The sequence below is a fragment of the Acinonyx jubatus genome, chromosome F2 (genome assembly GCF_027475565.1).
Source record: "Acinonyx jubatus isolate Ajub_Pintada_27869175 chromosome F2, VMU_Ajub_asm_v1.0, whole genome shotgun sequence".
NCBI classification, from domain to species: domain Eukaryota; kingdom Metazoa; phylum Chordata; class Mammalia; order Carnivora; family Felidae; genus Acinonyx; species Acinonyx jubatus.
Window position 1 is genome coordinate 61,053,160 of NC_069394.1, and position 21,398 is coordinate 61,074,557.

At 41.4% G+C, this 21,398-nt stretch overlaps 2 protein-coding genes across 6 annotated transcripts in view; one reads left to right on the forward strand and one right to left on the reverse strand.

Annotated features, from left to right (window-relative positions):
- Window positions 1-320: 320 nt before the first annotated feature.
- Window positions 321-14,343, reverse strand: LOC106968356 (uncharacterized). Its single transcript, XM_027063534.2, has 5 exons — window positions 14,329-14,343; window positions 8,356-8,855; window positions 4,933-5,040; window positions 1,909-2,142; window positions 321-1,283 (listed from the first exon to the last, which is right to left on the reverse strand). Exons 1-5 carry the CDS (start codon window positions 14,341-14,343, stop codon window positions 1,247-1,249), a joined length of 894 nt encoding a protein of 297 aa, XP_026919335.2. The 3' UTR covers window positions 321-1,246.
- The window catches only part of EYA1 (EYA transcriptional coactivator and phosphatase 1), a 349,308-nt gene continuing 336,069 nt past the window's right edge, over window positions 8,160-21,398 (forward strand). For all 5 annotated transcript variants that reach the window (XM_053208728.1, XM_053208730.1, XM_053208729.1 and 2 more), the window contains exons 1-2: window positions 8,160-8,294; window positions 20,363-20,471. In XM_053208728.1, the coding sequence (XP_053064703.1) occupies window positions 20,457-20,471 (15 nt within the window). In that variant the 5' untranslated portion in view covers window positions 8,160-8,294; window positions 20,363-20,456. The remainder of the gene's footprint in view (window positions 8,295-20,362; window positions 20,472-21,398) is intronic.

Here is a 21,398-nt window from a genome sequence, read left to right on the forward strand (position 1 = left end):
CCTGAGGTCGAGCAGCAAGGACCCGTTTCACTTAGAAACACCTCTGGTTGTGTCTTTTCCCGTGTACTTCTGAGAAGTGAAATAAGGAAATGACGCCTGCTGCACTTTCAGAAGCTCATATTGGACAAGTGTTTGTAAATGCAAAAAATTAAATAAATACATAAATACATAAATAAATAAAACTTAGGAAAATTAATAAACACATGGAAATCCACGACAAGCCGTAACAACTGATTTTTATCTATCATTTTATATCCGTCTAGTATCCATCTAAATATAAAAACCCCGCGATTCTATGTAGTTTACATAAACCACAGGTATTTGGCACTTCATCTTGTGTTTTATTCCGATACATTCATGAATTGGCCATGGGCCTTCCAAACAGACTAAATACATATTTGAATCTTGGAAAAATAAAATTCAGCTCAACTTATTGCATTTACATTTTATGAAGTTTTTTCTTAATTGGGAGAGAGTCCTCTAAAATCCCTTCACCACCCAGTTTGAGTCCTAAGGCTTTCAGCCTCTGGTTCCACTGCTTCAGTGATATCTAGTAATAAAATCTTTGCGGTCCCAGAATATAATCAATCTAGAATTTCTTTCTTTGGATGTTTACATCGTGAGGAGTTTTCGTTACAATCTTGTTAACATGTTTTGTTTAACTCCAGACATGTTAGAAAAGAAAAAAAAAAAAACCTGAACGTTCTTATGGAGAGAATATTTTTTCTTCAATCTTGATTTGACTGAGATATCAGGGGTAGCACTTTGATTTATCTTCCCTTTCCAAAGAAAATTTTGTGTTTGAATTTACTTATCAAATGATACATCCACACTGACAGCTTGTCTTTTGATTTTATTGACAATAACAGAAACTTTTAGCAAATAAGAAGGTACCTTCTGAAGCAAGGCAGCTTCCAGAAGTATCTCTTTCGCGTGTCTGCCTACCTGTTCAGCTACCCGAAACAGACCATAAAAAGATGTCTTTTCATCCGCACTTCTCTCATTCTTGAAAGCTTCAGACATCTCTAAATAAGTGAAATTCGAACGCCCCATTTGAGGGAGCTTATGCATTATAGGGTCTTTGATTTGGACAAAAGAACTGTTCAAAATCTTTCGAGAAATAATCTCCGTGTATTTAGAAACAGCCTGGGGAACGGCATCTCTCTCTCTGAGGTTCCTCCACAAAAACCCCCGCTGGCGAGCCGCTTGTACATTTATGTCCGTAGACACGTCACTATTCAGGCCATTATCTTCCCTCTTCCACTTTTATTGGGTAAGCGCAGCTGTGAAGAATCAGAAACAATATATATTGGGAAAGAATAAGGGAGATTCTGGAATTCTAAAGCCCTACCATAATTTCTAGTTTCACTTCTCTCTTCCCCACCTCCCCCACCCTCCTATTCCATTTGCAAGATCACGTGTGCAGTTCTGCATCCCACAGTCTGTTCTCGAATTTCTTATATGCCCCCCCCCCCCCAAGTAGTCAAAAAATAATGCCAAGGGGGAAAAAGGCCTGAAATCAAATTGCAGAGCCACCAGGCAGAGCGACCGGACGCGCCTGCACACAGCACCAGCAACCCAGAGTCTCCGCGGCTTTTCCAAGAGCATCAAAATGTGCCGGCCACCTAGGCTTGAGGAAATAGACGAGGCTTAGGAAAAGAGCTAGACTTCCGTAGAGTGAAGGCGAAATCGGCAGAGAAAAGCCTCCTTTCCGAGGTGAATTTTGCTTAGCTATCTGAGCCCGGCTCACGTCGTTTGGCGGTCTCTGCTTCTGCGATTCCTCCCATGTTGCCACAGCCCCAGTACGCGCGACCCCAGACGGTCTCTCGTTCTGTCTGTCTGTCTCCCTCTCTCTCTGTCTCTTCCCAAGCTTCCTAGCTCGATTTTCACATCAAGTGAGTCATTCACCTTTGGTCCTTGCAGCCACGTTCGCAGTATTTCTTGAACAGTAAACACCTCTTTCCAAAGGATTTGATCAGCATTTCTCGCTCACATTTAATTTTGTACATAGTTTCACACCCCCCTGCGCCTGGCCTCACCGGCAATCCAACTCCATTCGCACAGAGTGCAGGTAAACGCATGGTGCCTTTTGCCTCCATCGATGTCATTGTATCTGATTGCGGGTGAGAATTTCGCGAGTTGCTGGAACGACACCCAAAGCGATTAAATTAATGATTTGAGACTGCTAACAAAATTTTACCTAACTTCAAAGATTAAAAATTGCTGCAAGTGGTCGCACTGCAGTCACCACAGGGATCATATTATACACACACACACACACACACACACACACACACACACACACAGAAGAATAACTCCTTTTTTTCACTCCAACAAACATTTTGCCCCTGCTAATCCAGTAGTTTCCTTAGCTGATCGGGACATGATTTGAGTTTTCCTTTTGCATATATAAATAAATTCTCTGATCTGAAAGGAAATATCTACATCATGTTAGATTTAGGCAAATTATTGAGCTAGGCATTTATTTCAGGATCTACAGCAAATTAAAAAATGAAATCCGGGGATAAGAATTTCAGAGTAAAATGGCCACTAGCTGTCAGCATGCTGTGTGTTCTAAAAAGTGATTGCTAAGATTTCAGTTGGATTCCCCCCCCCCCCCCACTTCATAGTCACCATAAATATACTGGTCTGGGGCTATGATTCAGTTAATATAGAGATTTAATATCCTGTCAAAGCACTGGTTTAAATGATGCATAAAGCAATTTTAAGTTTTGTTCCTTCAAGAATACTTTAAGCTATCAAATATTTGTTTGATAAATAGAATACCAAAACAAAGCAAGCAAACACAATGTCTTGTGTTAGGAGAGAAACCACATGGAGGCAAAGAATAAAACAAAGCAAAGAAAAACAGACAAAAACAAAAACAGAAACAGAAGAAGTCAACCCCAATCAGCAATTCAGCTCTCTGAATATCTGACTAATATTCAAGGACACATTAGGTTTTCATTACCAAGAACAGCTCTTAAGTGCCTCTTGTTACATGTTAAGAAATAAAGACAATTACAATGTTGGAAACATAATTTTCCTCACTATAAATATTTTATGCTTATCAAACAAACAGTGGATTGTTTGCTTTCTCCTTTCCACTACTGCTTTGGCACTAATTTTGGCGCTTAGATGGTACTTGGTTTGGATGCAAGGCAAGGCTGTTTGAAAATTATCTTTACAGCTACCTCTGGTGCTATTCTTCAGGCTTATTTTTGGCCAAAAGAGAGCTGATTGTTTCCTCTAAATGGCCTCAGCCCACAATCTCTGCTTTTATAGGATAAACCTTTCATGTTACATCTTTTCAATGAATCCAAGCTTTCTTATCCTGGGCTCTCTACCTGTTTAGTTTTATTTTTGCATGATGACAGAACTCACAAAATAGAATCCGTTTTACGAAAATGTTGATAGTAATTTACAATTGCAAACCAAAAGTCAACAAGAGTACTATCAGCTATCTGCCAAAAACATGGTCAGGAAATAGCAAATGAGATTTAACCTAGATAAGTACAAGTAGTATGTCTGGGGAAATATAATCTAAAAGTCATAAAGTTGAGGTCCAACTTCGTACTCTTCATGAGTCAAACTCCCAGATATTTCCGTTCTGCTGGTCATGAGAGTTTACTTATGGAGAATGCAGTTCTGTTCTAAACTATACCGGAAGAGCAATTATGTTGGTTATATTTTTTTAATGCACCTGCAATTTTATTCTTGGAGAAAAAGGTGCTGTTTTAAAAATTTGCTAGTTGTGAGAAAGAAGAATAAATCTGATGCTTGTTTGTCATATGATATTACAGAAATGTAAAAAGAACAACCAAGCCATTGGCTGTGGAGTGGGGGCAAGAGCAAAGGACTGCCACATCAAGGAATCATATTCCCCTGAAGCACTTGTTAGATATCATCTCTTTAAAAAAGTAAAGGCAGCTCACAAATGGATATGTTAATAAGTAGAATGATCTGGATAAAAGCAAATGGGAAGTTCAGGAAAGCTCCACGTATAACAGTCGTTGAGAATGACTCTATATGCCAAGAGAGAAAAATGATAAAACGAAAAGAAAAATTGGGCAAATTAGATTAAATTCAGAAAGACTGAATCTCAGTAACTTTGGAAGATTCACCTAAAAGGAAAAGATCAACACAACAGGTATTATTTGTTTTAACTAATCAAAAGTACAATAAAGTTTGCTGTAGTAATTACTTGTGAGACATAGAGAATGGGTAAAACATAACTTGACAATTCATCTTAAGTCTTTGCTTTAGTAGAAAGCTGGCCAAGGATCCTTGTGTTGTATCCCAAACTCGGTTTCCTAAGTTGTAAGTGCATAAAGCTCCCTTTTACTACATACCCCCCAAATCACTAGTATAAAGAATTTGATAATGCTCTTTACAAGTCTTGATAGGATGAAATGTATTTGCTAATGTTAGTTAGTCAACAATAAATGGATTAGAAAACTAGCCTTAATGTAACAAGAAATTAGATGTAAAAGTCAAAACTTATGGCTCACGTAGAAAGTTCACTATGGCTCATGTAATAAGTTCACTATGGCTCATGTAATAAGTTCCTGTCTAGTGGATAAATTTCTCCCTGGTTTACCTCATACCACTTTTTAGTGGATCAATAGGCACAGACCTTAACTTTCAGATCACAGGATATTTCAGTAGACTAAAAATCACAAGTACTTTTTAAAGTATATAGGCCTTAAAGCATAGGGATCAGTCTTGTGCATAATATCTCTTGGTATTATTATTCTAGTGCCTTCAATTCATGCTCCCTAGCCAGACATACTCCAGGAGTTAACATGATGCTAACAGTATTAAGTGATTTAGCTAAGTGAAAAAAGAAAGACCGGTACTGGGGGGAAAAATCATTGATCGATTAAAAGTTTCTTTAAATGGCTCCTGCACATAAGAAAATGTCTAACTCACACTTGAAGAGTTGGCTTGACTCTTGGTCGTTCCATATGGTCCAGTCTTCTCCAACTGATGATCACAAGTAAATCTTGATCTAAACTAGAGGGCTGGATCTTCTTTCCCCTTTAAGGAAAACTCCCATTAGGTGCATTTGACAAGTCTTTCGAGATGAAAGTACATTGCCAAACCAAATAATAAAAGGATTTTTAAAGTGTGTGCGCGTGTGCGTGTGTGCGCGTGTGTGTGCATCTGCATGAGTGCACGTGCACGTAAGAGAGAGAGAGAGAAGCCCAAAATTTCTTTTGAATCAGGATTGCTCATAATATACCTAACCTGTCATTGTAGACAGAATACAAATGCTCAAAGAACTACAAAACTTCTGTTGATTTTTGTCCTCTGCCTTCTGTGGATGTGTATTTGAGAGTTTGAATAGGTCCTTGGTTTAAACATATATTTCTGTCACATGTGTTCTATGTTTATGCCATAAACTAGAGTAAAAAATTCTACACTTAAGCAATTTTTGTGCCTTCATGTGCAAGAAACCCTGTCATTTCTTTATTGTACATAGGTAGGTTAGGATAGCAGTTAAGATTAGCATTTTATGACATGTAAACAGCTCAATGTTCTTGGTCCAATATAAACTGAGATACATAATTGAGTCCTTATGGTAGTTAGTAGTTTTTTACATGGAAATTCTCTTCCTCTCTCTCTCTCTCCATATATATATATATATATATATATATATATATATATATATATATACACACACACACATACATATATACATGTACATATATACATATACATATATGTATGTGTGTGTGTGTGTATATATATACACACACACACATACATATATATATACACACATCGATAGATGAATATAAACATATATATTCTCAAGTGGTTATGAATATGTGTTTTATTGGATCTTGGCTTGGTGTTACAAAGGACACTTACATTTTTATTGAAAATTTTATTCATACTTGTATTCTTGTCAAATGGAAAAATACGTATATTTTATGTTAAAAATAAACCTATCTTAGGTGGTATCATGCATTTGCAGATTGTGACCCCATGCCCAGACAGGACTACAAATCCACACTGTGCCTGTGACTGATTTGGGATTTGGATTTCTGATTTGGCAGAGGGATGTGTAAAAACCTCAAGTAGTCAACAGCTCCCTATTGGCTGTGCATCTGAGGGGCTCAAGAGCATTGTTTATTCCAGCAAGTGTCTGGAATACATTATACTCAATAAATTGGCTCCTGCTACTCCCGTTTTGGAGAATATGAAGAATTTGTATACTGCACTAAAATAAATGTACTTTGCCCAAATAGCAATTTTCCTTAATAGGAAATTCTGAATATGACTTTATCTTCTGAATCTAGTGCTGCCAATATTTTAAACACATGGCCTTTCCTAAAGGGCAGTAATGAAATAATTCTTCACACCTTCAAGTTCAGAAACTGGTTCAAAATTTAGCTATTTTTATCCAAAGACCATATGAATCTAGGTTTTGAGATGTTAGAAAAATAAAATGGTATAATATTTGGGTTTGGAGCTGTTCTATATATATTTTTAAAGAAATATTAGAATCAGGGATCAAAAGACTCTTTGTATTAATACATACAATTTTAGATTATATATTATTACTTCTAAATTACAAAGATTGATTTTTTAAATACGATTTTCAAATAAATACCATGCCTGTAGTCTTTGACAAAAGAAACTTTCATTGCTTTTGGTGAGTTCATAGCAGATATTTATATTTGGTATTTTGGGGTTTTTGTTACTTCCTCCTTAAATAAAACTTTTGATCACCTGAGCTCTAAAAGACTCTGGATTTGCTTTTTTATATCATATTTTTTTATATTCATAATGAGAAAGGATAAGCAATAGATTCAAAAAGGCAAGGTCGTCCTCATCAACTGGCTGATTTGGTTATTATTTCTCTTTGGACAAGGTATTGGGGAATTATTGAGTTAACATAATTTATCAGTACACTGACTTGTAGGCGAAATCCTCTCACCTGACATACATGGTCTATTTGGGAAAGTTTCAGGGTCTGCACACTAATAAACATCCAACAGTTTAGGACCCCTAATCCGTGTTTGTGTATCTTTCTGTTTATTTCCTGCATTGTTGGTCTTATCTCAATCTATAACCTATGGTCTTTGAAGGTGAAGGATCCTGACTCTAACTTCATGGTATCTCGTACAAGCCAGCAGATACTTGACTCATAAACAACAGCAAAGCATGTGACTCTAGATGAGTTTGCCAGAGTATGCACAATTATATCTGTATTCGTACCGTGCTTTAGACTTTCCGAGGGCCTTTTGCCTACATGATCTCATTCGATGTGAGTAATTGAGTGACGATGCGGAAGGCATTTTATTTGAGCGCACGAGAGAACTGCAAACATTTTAATGCTGCTCACTGGGAAGCATGAGTCCTTGTAAGAGCAAATCATCAAAGTGTCTGCAAATCCTTCACTGTTTGTGATTGGATTCCCTGATCAAGTAAGCGGAAGTCGCCGACGAAGGAGGAGCTCAGATTACTGGCCTCTGAGGGAGGTTTCATCCAATGCTGAAATACTTTACAGGGTGAATCCAGGTTGGCCCTAGCCCCCATCAACTCAAAGATACAGAGGGACTTGGAGGTTACAGAAACTTCCACCTACCCTCCCCACGTGTTCCTCGATGCAAAGAAAGGCAAAAGTCCTTAAGTTACAGTACTTACCTTTAAGACCACTTATAAAATTATGCGAATCTCTGATGTTTTAATAAATTTCAGTCTGACGACTTAAGCACTTCAAGGTGCTCCCCACCCACCAGGAAAAAAAAAAAAAATCACCATGTCACTCGGCCTGTCTGTCCCTACAGGCCCACCTCAAGCACACCTAACTGCCCCACGCTGACAGACCAACCCCCCTCCACCCTCACCCTGAGTTTAAACACGGCCAAGGCTGAGGAGTCCTAGACACCCCGCGGGGCGTGGGCAGCAGGCCCAGGCTCCAGCTCCCGTGCGGAGGGGAGTCGGGGCCCAGGGAGGGGACTGGGGGCCGGGAAGGGGGGACTGGGAAGACCGGGGGTGCTGGGAAGAGGGTTCCCCTCGCCAGCGCCGGCCCTGGTGTCGCTGCGCACTCGGAGCCGTGCAAAGGGCGCCCCTCAACCCGGAGGCACGGGCGCATTTCAGAAGGAGAGAAAGAAAAAAGCCACCACCGGCTCGAATTTCTGGAAGCCAGAGCCGGTTTTTGCCCTAAACAACGAGACAGAACCCCTCTAAGCGCTGCCCTGGCCTCTCCGTTACCCATTTTCGGTTTGTTTTCGGAAGAACCGGTTCCTCAGCCCCGCGTCGCCGCAGTTGGGACCCGAGTAAGTCCAGCCGCCGGGACCCTGTCGCCAGCCACCCTCCCCTTGCGCGCTCTCTTCCCACCTTCGCCCGCGGCGGCTGCGCTCCGGCCCCTGCCCGGGCTGCCCGGCCGCTTTGGCCTCCAGTCCGGTTGCAGTGACGGGGAGAGACTTTGTTGTGAAACTGAATCTGACCCTCTGGCTTCCAGGCAGCGGCCGAGAGCCCGGGGCCCCACCCGGGGCGGGAGGGCGGCGATGGGAGCCCGGGGAGCCGCGGAGGGGGCGCCGCCGCCGCCGCCGCCGCCGCCGCCGCCGCCGGGGTCCCGACCCCCGGGCGAGCGCGCGCGCCGCCCGCACCCCAGCCCGCCGGCCTCGTCCGAGGCGCGGGCACCGCCGCCAGGTACGCAAGGCCACCTGGAAGGGCGCGGCGGTGCGCTCAGTGCTGGGGACGCGCGTCGCCCCTTTGCCTGGAAGCCTTGGGGCGCCCGCTGCACGTGGACGGCTGTGTCTGGGGCCGGTTTGTTTTCCTTCCGGGAGGTGGTGACTGATTGGGACGTCGGGGGACCGAGGGGGGTCATCTTGGCCCTATTTGATGTTGTGATTGCTGTCTTGGACGTGTGCTTGCGCTCGAAGCTCCAGTAATGGAAAACATTTGGGGAGCAGTTGAGGCAAGCAGATATTTATATTTAGTGCTTTCTAGCCCCCCTCCCGTCCCCAGGATTCCTTACTGCGGCTGAAAGTGAGTCGGTTGGTCCAAATCAAAGAGGCCAGTTAGAAGTAGCAGATGAATTGGAGAGGTCAACAATGGTGACCCATTATTATTTCTAGGAATAATTAAGAAGCTGATGAGAAATAGACAGGATCTCTGCTTTGCCTTCGGTGAGTTTGGGGGGAGGTGGGGACAATGCCTCCAGTACAGACAATTTTTATTGTTTTCTTCATGTTCAGACCCACCCAACATTTTTCTGGTGGCCACACTGATGAATGCTAGCCAAATAAGTCATCTCGTAAGACCCAAAGCCTCTTCCAAAAATCTGGGTGGGAGGAGGACTCAAACCTGTAGAGAAGTGTGAGTTAATTACCTGTTCAGAAGAATCAAAGCAAGTGTATACTCAGCACACAAAGTCGCAGCTATGAGTGACAAGTGCTACAATAATGTAGAAGCAGGATGTCCATATAGAACAAGAGGGCATTCTTCCATTCTCTTCAGAGACCCCAAGTGTGCCGTATGTCAAGCTCTGAGCTGTTCAGTGAGCCAACACTGGGAAAGGTGCCATGTACCAAGCATCGAGTTACATGGGTAAAAATGGGTAAAAACGCTCTTGAAGGAGCAGTGTGGTGGACAGTTGTGACCTCATGTGATTAGTACTCTAATGGGCGAAGTCACAGGTGTGCAAGGCTTCCTGGAAGAGAGGACTGAATGAGCCTTGCAAGGTAGGCAGGAGTCTGGGTGGACAGTGTGTCCTCTAGGCAGTGTGTCCTTTGGCACCAGAGGCATTTAGAAGTAACCTGGAGTGGCTGTGGGTGAGCAGGAGGGACCTGGGATGTGGTAGAGATGTGCAGGGGTGGTAACTGGGGCCAGCTTGGAAAGGATTTGGTTATCAGACCACATCAGACTGAATCAGACTTGTTCTCTGCTTTGGGAGAGAGCACAATCTAACAAGTTTCATAATTTTGGAACATGTAAAGGCCTTGGAGAGAAGGCAGAACACTGTGCTAATTAAGATCAGTTACAAAATAGGAACTGTGAAAAAAATCTGTTAGTGGGATTATTTAGCCCATAAAAAAGTCAAGGTGTTCGCAACAGGTAATTAAAGAGAGGGAGTGCTATGATAACAGTATTGTTTTACTAATTGTTATATTAGTAACCTGAAATACAGCTTCTAAAAGTGTCTGATTGTTCTTAAGCAGTTGACTTACATGATAATTTTCGGAAGTAAATACTAGAGACAATTAGGCATATTGGGTTATCGTTTTATGACCTTTCATCCCTTACAAAATACTTATCATCTGCTCAACACAAATTTAGTGAATGTGTACTAAGTGTAGGATGCATTTTCAATCATCTCTATCCTATTGGATGGTATTAATGTCATCGTGAGGAAACAGGCTCAGAGAGGTGAATTTTTCCAAGATCACAGAGCTGGTAAGTGTCAGAGTTACCAACTGCAGCCCTCGTCCTCCTTCTCTAAGCCTTCAGTAGTCTTTTTCACCCTTTGACTCATCAGGACTAACTCTGTTTTTGGCTTTCTCCCCTTTATCATTTCTATCAGTGACTTGAAAGTTGCAAGCTAAAGCCGTGGTTTTTAGGTTGGTGCATTACGTAAAGCTGGAACGGATGCATCAGTCATTGGCTTGCAGAACCCTGAGTCACAGAACAGCGAGAGAGCTTGATTGACACGCAGAAATTAACAAAACGAGAATTTCACAGGGATGAGTCAGTTCCTCAAATAGAGAATAGAGGGATAATGCCTTGAAAATAGGTCATTTGCCCAAGAGTTTGAGTGTCCCTAAGCTCAGTACGGTGTTTGCATCCAGGGACCACTGGCCAACAGATATGTCCTGTGGAGGGAGATCAGAAAGTTACGTAACTCATTTTAAAAAAGATATTTTGGGCCTAGAAAGGAGAGCCCTTAGGGGATATTATTAATCTTAAATGTTTCAAGAACTACTTTGTATAGGAGGGTATTGAAATATGTTTGTGTCTGTGCAGAAGAAAAACTGATTTTAGAGAAAGGGGCTTTGATGGGTCTATTTCAGCTCAGTTTAAGGGAGCACCACCTAAAGGTTAAACCTTCCAGTTGTGGACCAAGCTTGCCAAGTTGGTGAATTTCTGTCCCCGGAAGTGTTCATGCAGAAGCGGGTTGGCTGCCTGTAAAGGATGTTTTATTTATTTATTTATTTATTTATTTATTTATTTATTTAAAAAAAGTTTTAATGTTTATTTATTTTTGAGAGAGAGAGAGAGAGAGAGAGGGAGGGAGAGAGAGAAGGGGAGGGGCAGAGGGAAAGGGAGACACAGAATTGTAGGCAGGCTCCAGGCTCTGAGCTGTCAGCACGGAGCTCAATGCAGGGCTGGAACTCGCGAACCATGAGATCATGACCTGAGCCAAAGTGGAACTCTTAACCAATTGTACCCAGGTGCCCCTGTAAAGGATGTTTTAGATGACTCCCACTCTAGATGGGAATTTGGATTCCACAACTTCCTTCTGTGGCCCCATCACATCTCATACCATGTATATCCCTGTGGATTATGTCACCTATTTTTTTCTGATGGAATTGAGGGGAGGCAGATTTCTGAAACTTTTTTAGCTTTGCTGTAATGTAAGTTACCCTTTGATTTTAAGGAAAGAGTGAGATTCATGAAACCCTGAGCCAGTACATCTTTTCTGACAGCTTAATGCTTTCTCCATTACTGTCTTTATTTTCGATGTTTTGGCCTCTGAGACGTAGTCCTGCAATCTTATTACATCAAGTAATCCTTTCTCTGGTCAAGAAGCAAGTAAGAGTCAGCATCCAGGAAATGAAGAAAATGCTTTGCTAAACTTTAGTTGTGATTGTCAAGGGGAAGGGAATAGTGTTGGAGCAGAGCAGAGAGGTGTTTATTCTCTAGTTTCTCCTAAACTGGCACATGTAATACACATTAGCTTTAAGGTCTAATGATGAACATACGTTACCTAATGAGCTGGACGTTGAAGTCTATGCCTATATCCGTGGCTAAAATTGCCTCTGAATTTTAGCAGAAATGGCATAAGAGTCTGAGAAATAAATCTTTCCATTTTATTTTTTTAGAGATAAACCTGCTTTTTAAATTTTGATAACTGAATTTTTTGTAGGCCAAATACTTTATGAATCTGACCCAGGGTATTACTGAAAACCAGACCACCATTCAACATTCAAATTTAACTCTTTAAAAAATAAAACCTTCAGAATCATAACTATTGACATGCCAGTTGAGCCTTAACGTTAAACAACATTATGTACTTTTTAATCCTCACCTCTTAAACCAAGGATATGTTTTAAAGCCCCTTTTTGGGGGCGCCTAGGTGGCTTAGTCAATAAAGCGTCCGACTTCATCTCAGGTCATGATCTCAGAGTCCACGGGCTAGAGCCCTGCATTGGGCTCTCTGGTGACAGCGCAGAGCCTGGAGCCTGCTTCGGATTCTGTGTCTCCCTCTCTCTCTGCCCCTCCCCTGCTTTCTCTCTCTCTCTTTCTCTCTCAAGGATAAATAAACATTAAAAGAAAGAAAGAAGGAAAGAAGGAAAGAAGGAAAGAAGGAAAGAAAGAAAGAAAGAAAGAAAGAAAGAAAGAAAGAAAGAAAGAAAGAAAAAGAAAGCCCCTTTTCACTTTTACACCTGAAAGTGAACATTATTGTTGGACCCATATAGTTTACTCAAGCAGGAGTGAATATCACCTGTGTTAGAGGCGAGTGTTGGTGGATAAACAGTTAGACAAAGATCAGCACTAATGTCATGTTTTATTCGGAGGGGCAGGGACTATTATGTCCAGTGGAGAAGGCCGTCATCATCAAAACGTTAATTCCTTGATGGTGCTGGAAAAAAAAGGTTGACAACTGAAAAGAAGCGTGAATTGGGGCACATTTAAAAAAAATCAAGCTGAAGTGTATAGTTCAATGAGTTTTGATAATCATTTTCGCTCATGTCACCACTACAGTCAAGGTAGAGAACACTTGTAAGTGCCCCAGATGGTTCCCTCGTGCCCCTTTACAGTCCATCCGCCACTTTCCACCCCCTCGGCTCTGGCCCCAAGCAGCCACTGTCCTGCTTTCCATTCCTATGGGTGAGTTTTTCGTGGTGTATTTTTAACACCTTCGGAGGTATTTAATGGTAGATCTTCCTATATAAAAGAAAAGGAGTTGGTGTTTCATATCTCCTCTTTGCCTTTCGAATGAAGTGAGAACATTCATCGTTTAGTTCTAGTCATTTACTTAATTTAAACAGCAGAAAAACATAACCCCTGAATGGTACCAATGTAGTTGGCTACCAGTTATTCCAGACCTTGTTTTTTTTTACCTTTATTTATTTATGTTGAGAGAGCAAGAGAAAGGGAGGGGCAGAGAGAGAGAGCGAGAGAGTCCCAAGCAGGCTTCACACTATCAGCGAGGAGCCCGATGTGGGGCTTGAACTCGTGAATTGTGAGATCATGACCTGAACTGAGATCAGGAGTTTGATGCTTAACCAACTGAGCCACGCAGGCGCCCTGTAGACCTTATTGTTTTAAAACTGAAACTATAGTCTCTGTAGGTTGAGAAACTATTTCCGTGATACATTTTTTTAAAAAAAACTACATCCCCGGAGGACTGACAATACCCTCAATCCAGCAGATACAGCAGAATTAATATACCAGCCCAGTGAAATTTTAGATGAATTTCTCATTTGTGATTGTGGTGGTTTTTTTTTTAAGGTTTATTTAGTTTTAAGAGAGAGAGAGACAAGGGGGGAGGGATGAGAAGGAGGAGGGGCAGAGAGGGAAAGAGAGAGAGAGAGAATCTGAAGCAGCCTCCTTGGGGCTCGAACTCACAAACCATGAGATCACAATTTGAGCCAAAGTCAGACAGCTGACTGCCTGAGCCACCCAGGGGCCCCTGTGATTTATATTTTTAGCTTATTTTCTCTTGGATGCCTGCATTTCTTCATTACATAAGAGATTTATAGGCCTGTGGTTCCTAAGCAACATGCTAGCACACAATCATGGTTCCTCAAATCCCTCGTGGATATGCCACCAGTCATAATCAGTGGGCACCATTTACGATTTCCATGCTTGAATATAAATTATTTTATGACAGGGGCACCTGGGGTGGCTCGGTCAGTTAAGCATCTGACTCTTGATTTCGGCTCGGGTCATGATCTCCCAGTTCCTGAGATTGAGCCCCCATCAGGCTCTGTGCTGATAGCATGGAGCCTGCTTGGAATTACCTCTGTCCCTCTCTCTGTCCCTCCCCCCTGCTTGTACTCACATGCACTCTCTCTCTCTCTCAAAATAAATTTAAAAAGTTAAAAAATGGTTTTATGACAATGGTCGTCAGACTCCACCAACCGAGTCGTGTGGCATGGTGATTCACCTTGCTGAAAGAAGAGGAGAGAGTGATCAGGATGGTAATGAAAGATCCCATATTTACTGGAATGAGGTTTGACTTTTCATCTGGAGTCCACGAGAGCAGATCGTATTCAAAGAGCAATGCTGAGTGGAAGAGAGAGCAAGTGACCGATGCGGGAGATCAGCACAGTGAAGGTCTGCATCGTGATTTGGTTAAGGCTTTCAAACGCCCAGCCGCGGTTTTTCATATTCAAATGTTCGTCCGTGAACACAAAAATTTGGTACCTTTCGATATGGGAAGATTCACGAATGCGGTCGAGATTGCAGGATCTGTGGGAGCAATTTCCTTTGAATATCCTTAAAATATGACTTTCATGTTGCATCTTCTCGTACTAGGACCACTGTTATATGTGAGAGAAATCTGAATAAGTGAATTTGACCTCACTTTACAAGAATTACTCCTTTCAGACACCAGACCGTTTGATCCTCTGATTACCCCGTTTGGAATTTGTGCTTAAAGAAAGCATTAAAAAGAAGGCGAAGAGCTTGATGAATGCAGATGTTGAAGTGTTGGATGCCATAGTGCAAGAGTGAAACAAACCCCAAATCTCCCACCTTATGGGATTATCTCCCTGATGGAACATAAATTACAGGGGCGTTAAGAATGACAAATGTAGACTGTAAAATGCTTATGCAACGAGGTTCAGAGAAACCGAAAACCAAGCAAGCCTGATGATTCGCTGTGATTATAGTTTCCTAAAGTAAGTTGAGTTGATGGGACTGTGGGCATGTTTCTCTAGAGTTTTCTTAATATTGTCCATGTATGAAGTGCTACATTAAAATACTGTGTACGTCTGCCGCTCTCTCAAAACGTAGTTTGAGTTGAACTTCAGTTGCTCGATAAACACATGCCATTAATTTTCCTAATTGGTTTCAACTCATTTGATTGTCCCCACACTTTCCATTCTTCATCTGAAATGAGAAGGAAGTTACATATGGTGGAAGCAGAAATCTGGTCGTATTTGGATAGAAGTTCTATAATGAATAGACAGGCCTCATGCTTAAAACAGTAGTACCAGGAAATCAGTGGAATAGCTATAAGAGCAAATTGTTGTGGACATTTATTTCTATGGAAACTTTATCTCCAGCTGGAGAAGATATTCACCAACATAGAGCTGAACTTGGTTTTTTTCAATGAATGGCTTCAGTGGCTGGATGTGCTCCTTAACAATCTGAGAGATGATTGCGTATCTGCTTTCTGAATCTCACTCACCTATATCTCTTTGATATAACCACATTTCTTAGGAAGGTGAGTAAAGCAAAGTAGAGGTGACAGTGCCACACGGCCTCTTGTGGCTTTGGGAACCATGGAATTGCCCGCTGAGTAGGTCCCTGGAGGTCATTCATCCGGCGGTTCGTTTCACTGCAGGCTTCTGTTTGTAAATTTTCTTAAAGACCCCTTGATTTGATATGTTTATTCAATCCGTAGTTGTAGTCTTCTGGGGACACACTTCAGAATAGCCCTTTTCTTTTCTGTAAAGCAATGTTCAACCACTAGTTTCCTTCTGCTTCTCAGGAATGTTAGAAAACTCAACACTTGGTGAGACAGCAAAGATTAAAGTGATGGGGCACTGTAATGAAAATATTCTTTCATCCAAGGAGCCACAAGTTATTCACACTGTCTGATGGGTCGCTGCTTCATTACAGATGATTTACGTGCCATCTGAAATATAACCCATTTTTTTCAAAACCAGCAGGAAAAATTAAAATAGAGATGATGCATAATATTTTTAAAAATATTATTTTCTTCCCAATCATCTGAGTCTCCACCTTATTTTTCTTCAATCTGGAAGGTCTGTCCCAAGAGCCTGCTTGACAAGACCCTTTCTCCATCTGTTTTATGCCCCCATAATTCACACACTTATGCCAACTTAACTTCTCCCAATATTTTGTTTTGACAATGGCCAGGATGTTTTGGATGAGCTAGAACTAAGGTAAAAGCAAGATAAACGTTCCCATGTAAGGTGAGGTGCTATTGCTTATTTTATCTGCTGCCCGGCTTTTGCCACTGGGTAGAAACGAATAGGAAGCACCTATGTGGAGTAAAAATTTTACTGACCCCAGGAAACATTAGGTTCAGAGCTATTGAGATTTCCCCCCATTAATCCTGTGTGCAGCGAGTCCCCGTAACAAAATTAGCTTTTCAGTGGTGTTTCATCAATAGTCCAGGGGATTGGACTGAAGAAGGCATCGTTCCCTCAGATACTGAAAAGACCAGCTCACACAGGGCCTGTCCTCCAGATCTCCTTCTTGCCCAGGATTGCCTCCTGCTATCCCTCTCGTCACCTGCATGGTTCCTCTCAGCACCACATGCCGAGGCTAGCATCTGGCCTGGGACTGTGAATGCAAGATAGGAGCCACACCACTCTGAGCTGGGAATGCCCCTACCCTGTATTCTGTGAGCTACGGTGGCCTGGGAAGGGGCTGATTCCCACCATCCGCCCCGGGAGAGCAGTTTTCGCAGGTGGCATCGTGCAACTGGCCAATAGGAGGAGTCAAATCCTATTTACATGTGTGCCCAGCCGTGCAGCTATTTTTCACTATTCTGTTCCGTTGATCTTTTCTTCCTACTTAAGAGCTTGTTGAAATACACTTCAGGAAGAGACTTCCAGGCTTTTCCTCCGTGCTCAGAGTGGATAACTGACTCCAGAACAATGAAGTTGGCCAGCAGAGATTCAGGCTGTCTTTCAGTCCCTTGCCTTTTTATCGGGAAAGCTTACACCTCCGTGGCTAACAGAGGGGTGGCCTTCCATGGTGTACAGCTCCAGGGGGCACCCCTCTTAGGGAGGGTGCTGTGAGAGTTGACTCAGGAGTAGGTAAGTAAAGGATTTGGCGTTTTGTGACGAATGCACCCTGCTTTGGCAAGGTGAGTGCTGGGGGTGGATGCGTGAATGGGGATCCAACTGCCACCAGGCTCATGGCTCCCTGTCCTTGTAGGGACACCCCTGCTACCAAGGCACCTGCCTCTGGCGCTCCACAAATCTCCCCAAACAAATCTCAACCAACTGGCCTTTCCATCCGTGGGTATCTGCGCTCACCATTCTGTATTTAGATGAGCCTCCTTGAACGTTCCTCGATTCCTTCTTTTCTAGGGACCATGTGTTGGTTTAAACAAAGTCTCGGAGAGTTCACCTCTGAATACTCCGTATGTATTGACATGTAGGTCTGAACAGGTTTATGAATAGCTACTCTTTATGTGTGCAATAAGTGGGTAAGTACGTAAGTAGGTAGACAGATAGGCGTCAAGTAAACTGTTTTTTACTTGAGCCTATTTCCTGGGTACTTGAAACAAATGTTCAGGACCAGAAATTTGATGGATACTTTTAAAGTTGATTGAATGATAGCACCGCTATTTGACTGCCCACCCAATTCTATCTTGGAGTTCACATGTATTAAAAACTTGCCATGTATCGCTAACACACCTCCATTCATTCATCCATTCATTCATTCATTCAAAATAGTTAATGAGCGCCATATGTGACCTGAATGAGAGAGGGAGGCATCGTCCTAGCCCTCATGGAGCTACAGTCTAGTGCGGGAGACAGGTAGAGAAATAATTACAGTCCCATTGGATAAGTGCTATAATGGGGGCAGGCTTATTTATAAACCATGAAAAATCAAGTGCAGCAAGGGAATTAAGGGTTTACTAAAGCCAGGCTCCTAAATATCGGTAACCTAGTCGTGGCATCTATTGCACGGTTTGGATTGACATGTAGAAATCTGGAAACAACTATGCTGATTTAGCAAGCAGTGGAGGATTTGTAAATAAAGTCCATGGCTCTCTGTGCTTTTCTAAAAATTTTCGAGTGGTAGTCTTTCTCCGTGGAGACATCTATCTGAAGTAGATGAAGGCTGACTCTTTTGACTTCTCAATAAGCTCAGTCTTTTCTGTTTTAGCCCAGGAAGCAATAACAAATACAGCATTTGGTACAGAACAGTTTCATCTTCAGAAGAAATAAAATTACAAATGAAATAGCTTTCATGCTCGTGTAACTTGACCATTCTTAATACCTTAAACTGTTCAGTAAGTTCAGTATGGAAATATGGAAAAGAAACACATGGGAAATAATCCCAGAATATCAAATATACAGATTTTGATTGAAACATGTTCTCAGGACAGGTATGGAGAGGATGGGAATTTAGGGGGAATCAGAGGGGGCTTTGTCTTGGGCCCGCCCCCTTCTGTGAGGAATGAGACTGGACTTTGTCTCAGCACATATAGGTGCCCTGTGGGCAGTTTATGTGAAAGCACTTTGTAAACTGTAAAGGGTTTGACCAATGTAAGGCAGCATTATTATTATTATTTTTAAGAGTTGCCTTATCGCCTAGAAAAGTTAATGTGCCTCAAGAGAGTTACTCAAGCAATGGAAAAAAGTCTAGTTTCCATAATATCTCTTCCTTGATTATGCAAGGAATCCTCTACAAGCAATGGTAGGGGTGGATTTGAAGATTCAGTTCTGAAATTTTAAGGAATTTGAAATAGAGTACCATATTGTGTTTTCTTGGCTTCATAGACCGTAAATATGTCCACAGGATTTTTTATTTACTTATGACCTGAAATTATAATATAACTTCTCGTTAAAACTACAAAAACACTGTGCTGTCACAAGGATTCTCAAAATTTTAGGAGTCTAGTTACTCATGAATCTCATGTTGCCCAAGAAGCATCACCTTTGCTTTGGCAGTGGGTAAGGCATACATTTTCCAGCTTGGACAATTGTGAGTAAAACCAAAACAAAGACAATTACTCCAGCATTTTAAAATTACATCCCAAATCATCCAAGCTTGAGATCTTTTACCTGAAGATTATGTGTGTAAATGCAAACATTCATTAAAGTAGACATATCAAACATATGCCTGTAAGAAATCATCCAATTGAAAGCTCCCATTTCACAAATAATAAAAACAGGCTCAGAGAGATAAATTATTGACCTCAGATCATTCACCTGGTTAGTGCCAGAGTCAGAACCTGAATTCTCATCTCTTGACTTCCAGTCCGGTGGTGTTCCCACCAGGCTAACATGCAGAAGTTCAAGTATTTCTACAAAATGTGATATTGAGGTTAAACGGCTATGTATTCTCTGTTCCATAATTTTGTCTTGGGCGATATCCAGATCATACATATTTTTTAAAATTCCATAATATTCAAATATCTATGTTGGAGTTGATGCGAGGCACCTAGAAAAATTTCTCAGTTGCTAAGCGCACGTAAGAGAACCTGAGAGACTCTTCTGGGTTCCTCATTTGAGCATAAGCATGAGAATCAATTTGGAAAGTTAGGAAATGAGAATGGGCAACAAGATGACTGTGTGTTGTTGTTGTTGTTGTTGTTTGAAGATAACTAACTGTAGAATATGTTTCAAAATACTACACTTATTCTTCCCATCTTGAAGCATCCCCAAAGCCCATGCTTCTCGAAGGTGTTGAGTCTCTGAAGGTTCAGAATTGATCAACCGTGAAACTGTGACCTAATGTAAACTTGCTAAGAAATAGTATAATAATATCCTTGCCCTGAGGGTAAAACACTCAACTCTAGACTTTTTCTCTTTTATCCTTGCCCAGACTACAATCATATCTCTTTGTTACTGTTTCCTCTTTGCATTATGGTACAATTGACGTTGATAAATAGCTTGGAGAAACTGAATTCAAGAAGGAAAAAGAAAAAAGCTCTTGTCCTGTTGGCTCAAAAATAATGTGTCTGGAAAGCCCTTTAGCTGGCCTCTCCATTCTTTTTTCCCTTGGCCTGCGGCTGCTTCCAGCAGACACACTGAGCTATAATTTGGCCACATTTGGCTCATGTAAATCGTGATAAACAGTGAGCCCGTAACATTTATTTTAAAGATTCACTCAGTGAAGGTAAGCGTTCTTGACTTGTGTATACATGCAGGCGCATGGAAAGCTGCAGACACAAAGATCAGCTCTTGATTTCATGCCACACAATTAATACGGCCGCTTGATGCTCTATTCTGCACAGGTGCAGGGCTGTTGGAACCCTTTGAAGAAGTGTGTAGCTAATAGCCCATATATAATTCAGAAGAAAAAGCCTTCAATGGAAGACCCCCGGGGGAATGAACGGACAGTCTGTAAGTAAACAGAATGTCAATCCGAGGGAAAGAGTTATTACTTTTAAAATCATAATTACTATTTTTGTTGTAACCCGAGTGTCTGGAAATTCCTCAAAAGCTCTGTACCAATTTTTAATGATTTTAGAAGTTATGAATTAAGTAGTACACTATTTAATCAGCTAACCTAATTTATATCTGTCTCAGAGATACTGGTTATCAAAAGTAGACTTCTAGAAGAAAAATGCCAACCTTTATAGTATGACTTAATTACACCAATATGAATAATGTAGTTTTAAGGTTTCCATTTCCCTTTGCCTCTGGGAAAACCTATACTTGTCTCATAAAACTTGAGATGGATGGTTTGGATAGTCTGTGTGCATTTGTTATATGAATACATGTGTGCGTGTGTATCTTTAAAATGTGTGTTCGGTGTGGTCCTTTCACAGTTTGATCAACTCTCGAATGTGCTTTATATTAAGGAGAACCTTAGGTCTCTTAGGTTTTATTTCATTTGTTTATCTTGTGAGCAGAAGAGAAACGATTCAGAAATTTTCCTCAGGTTCATCTCAGGAAGAAAGCAAGCTTCCTTTGGCTCATCAACAAATATTCCCAATTAGAGGTAATCTTATATATAATTTTTGAGTTACTCAGAACTTGAATTAGGCAACGGATATTAATTTTTGAAGAGCATGTCTGTAAGCGAAAGTTGTTAGGGAAAACGTCCATGGCAGTATTTGGGGTGGCACACGTGACTTTGCCTTTTAGGTTCTCTGACCACAGGTGCTGCTTTCAGACCTGTGGTTTCATAATTCAGCTTTGTCCACAGTAGAATTGTTTTTCAGACCTGAAGTGTGATCTTTAGTAATGCTGTTGTGGTTCCTGTACATGCGTGTTTTACAAGACCTGTTGGTGTTATGCAATAAGCAGTAACTGCTAATGGATAAG

Coding starts and splice junctions, on each gene's coding strand:
- LOC106968356 (XM_027063534.2), bottom strand. Junction 5,041..8,355: donor CGCAGCCGCCGCGGGCGAAG/GTGGGAAGAGAG, acceptor TTTTCCTTAAAG/GGGAAAGAAGATCCAGCCCT. Junction 2,143..4,932: donor GTCAAGCCAACTCTTCAAGT/GTGAGTTAGACA, acceptor GTGTCGTTCCAG/CAACTCGCGAAATTCTCACC.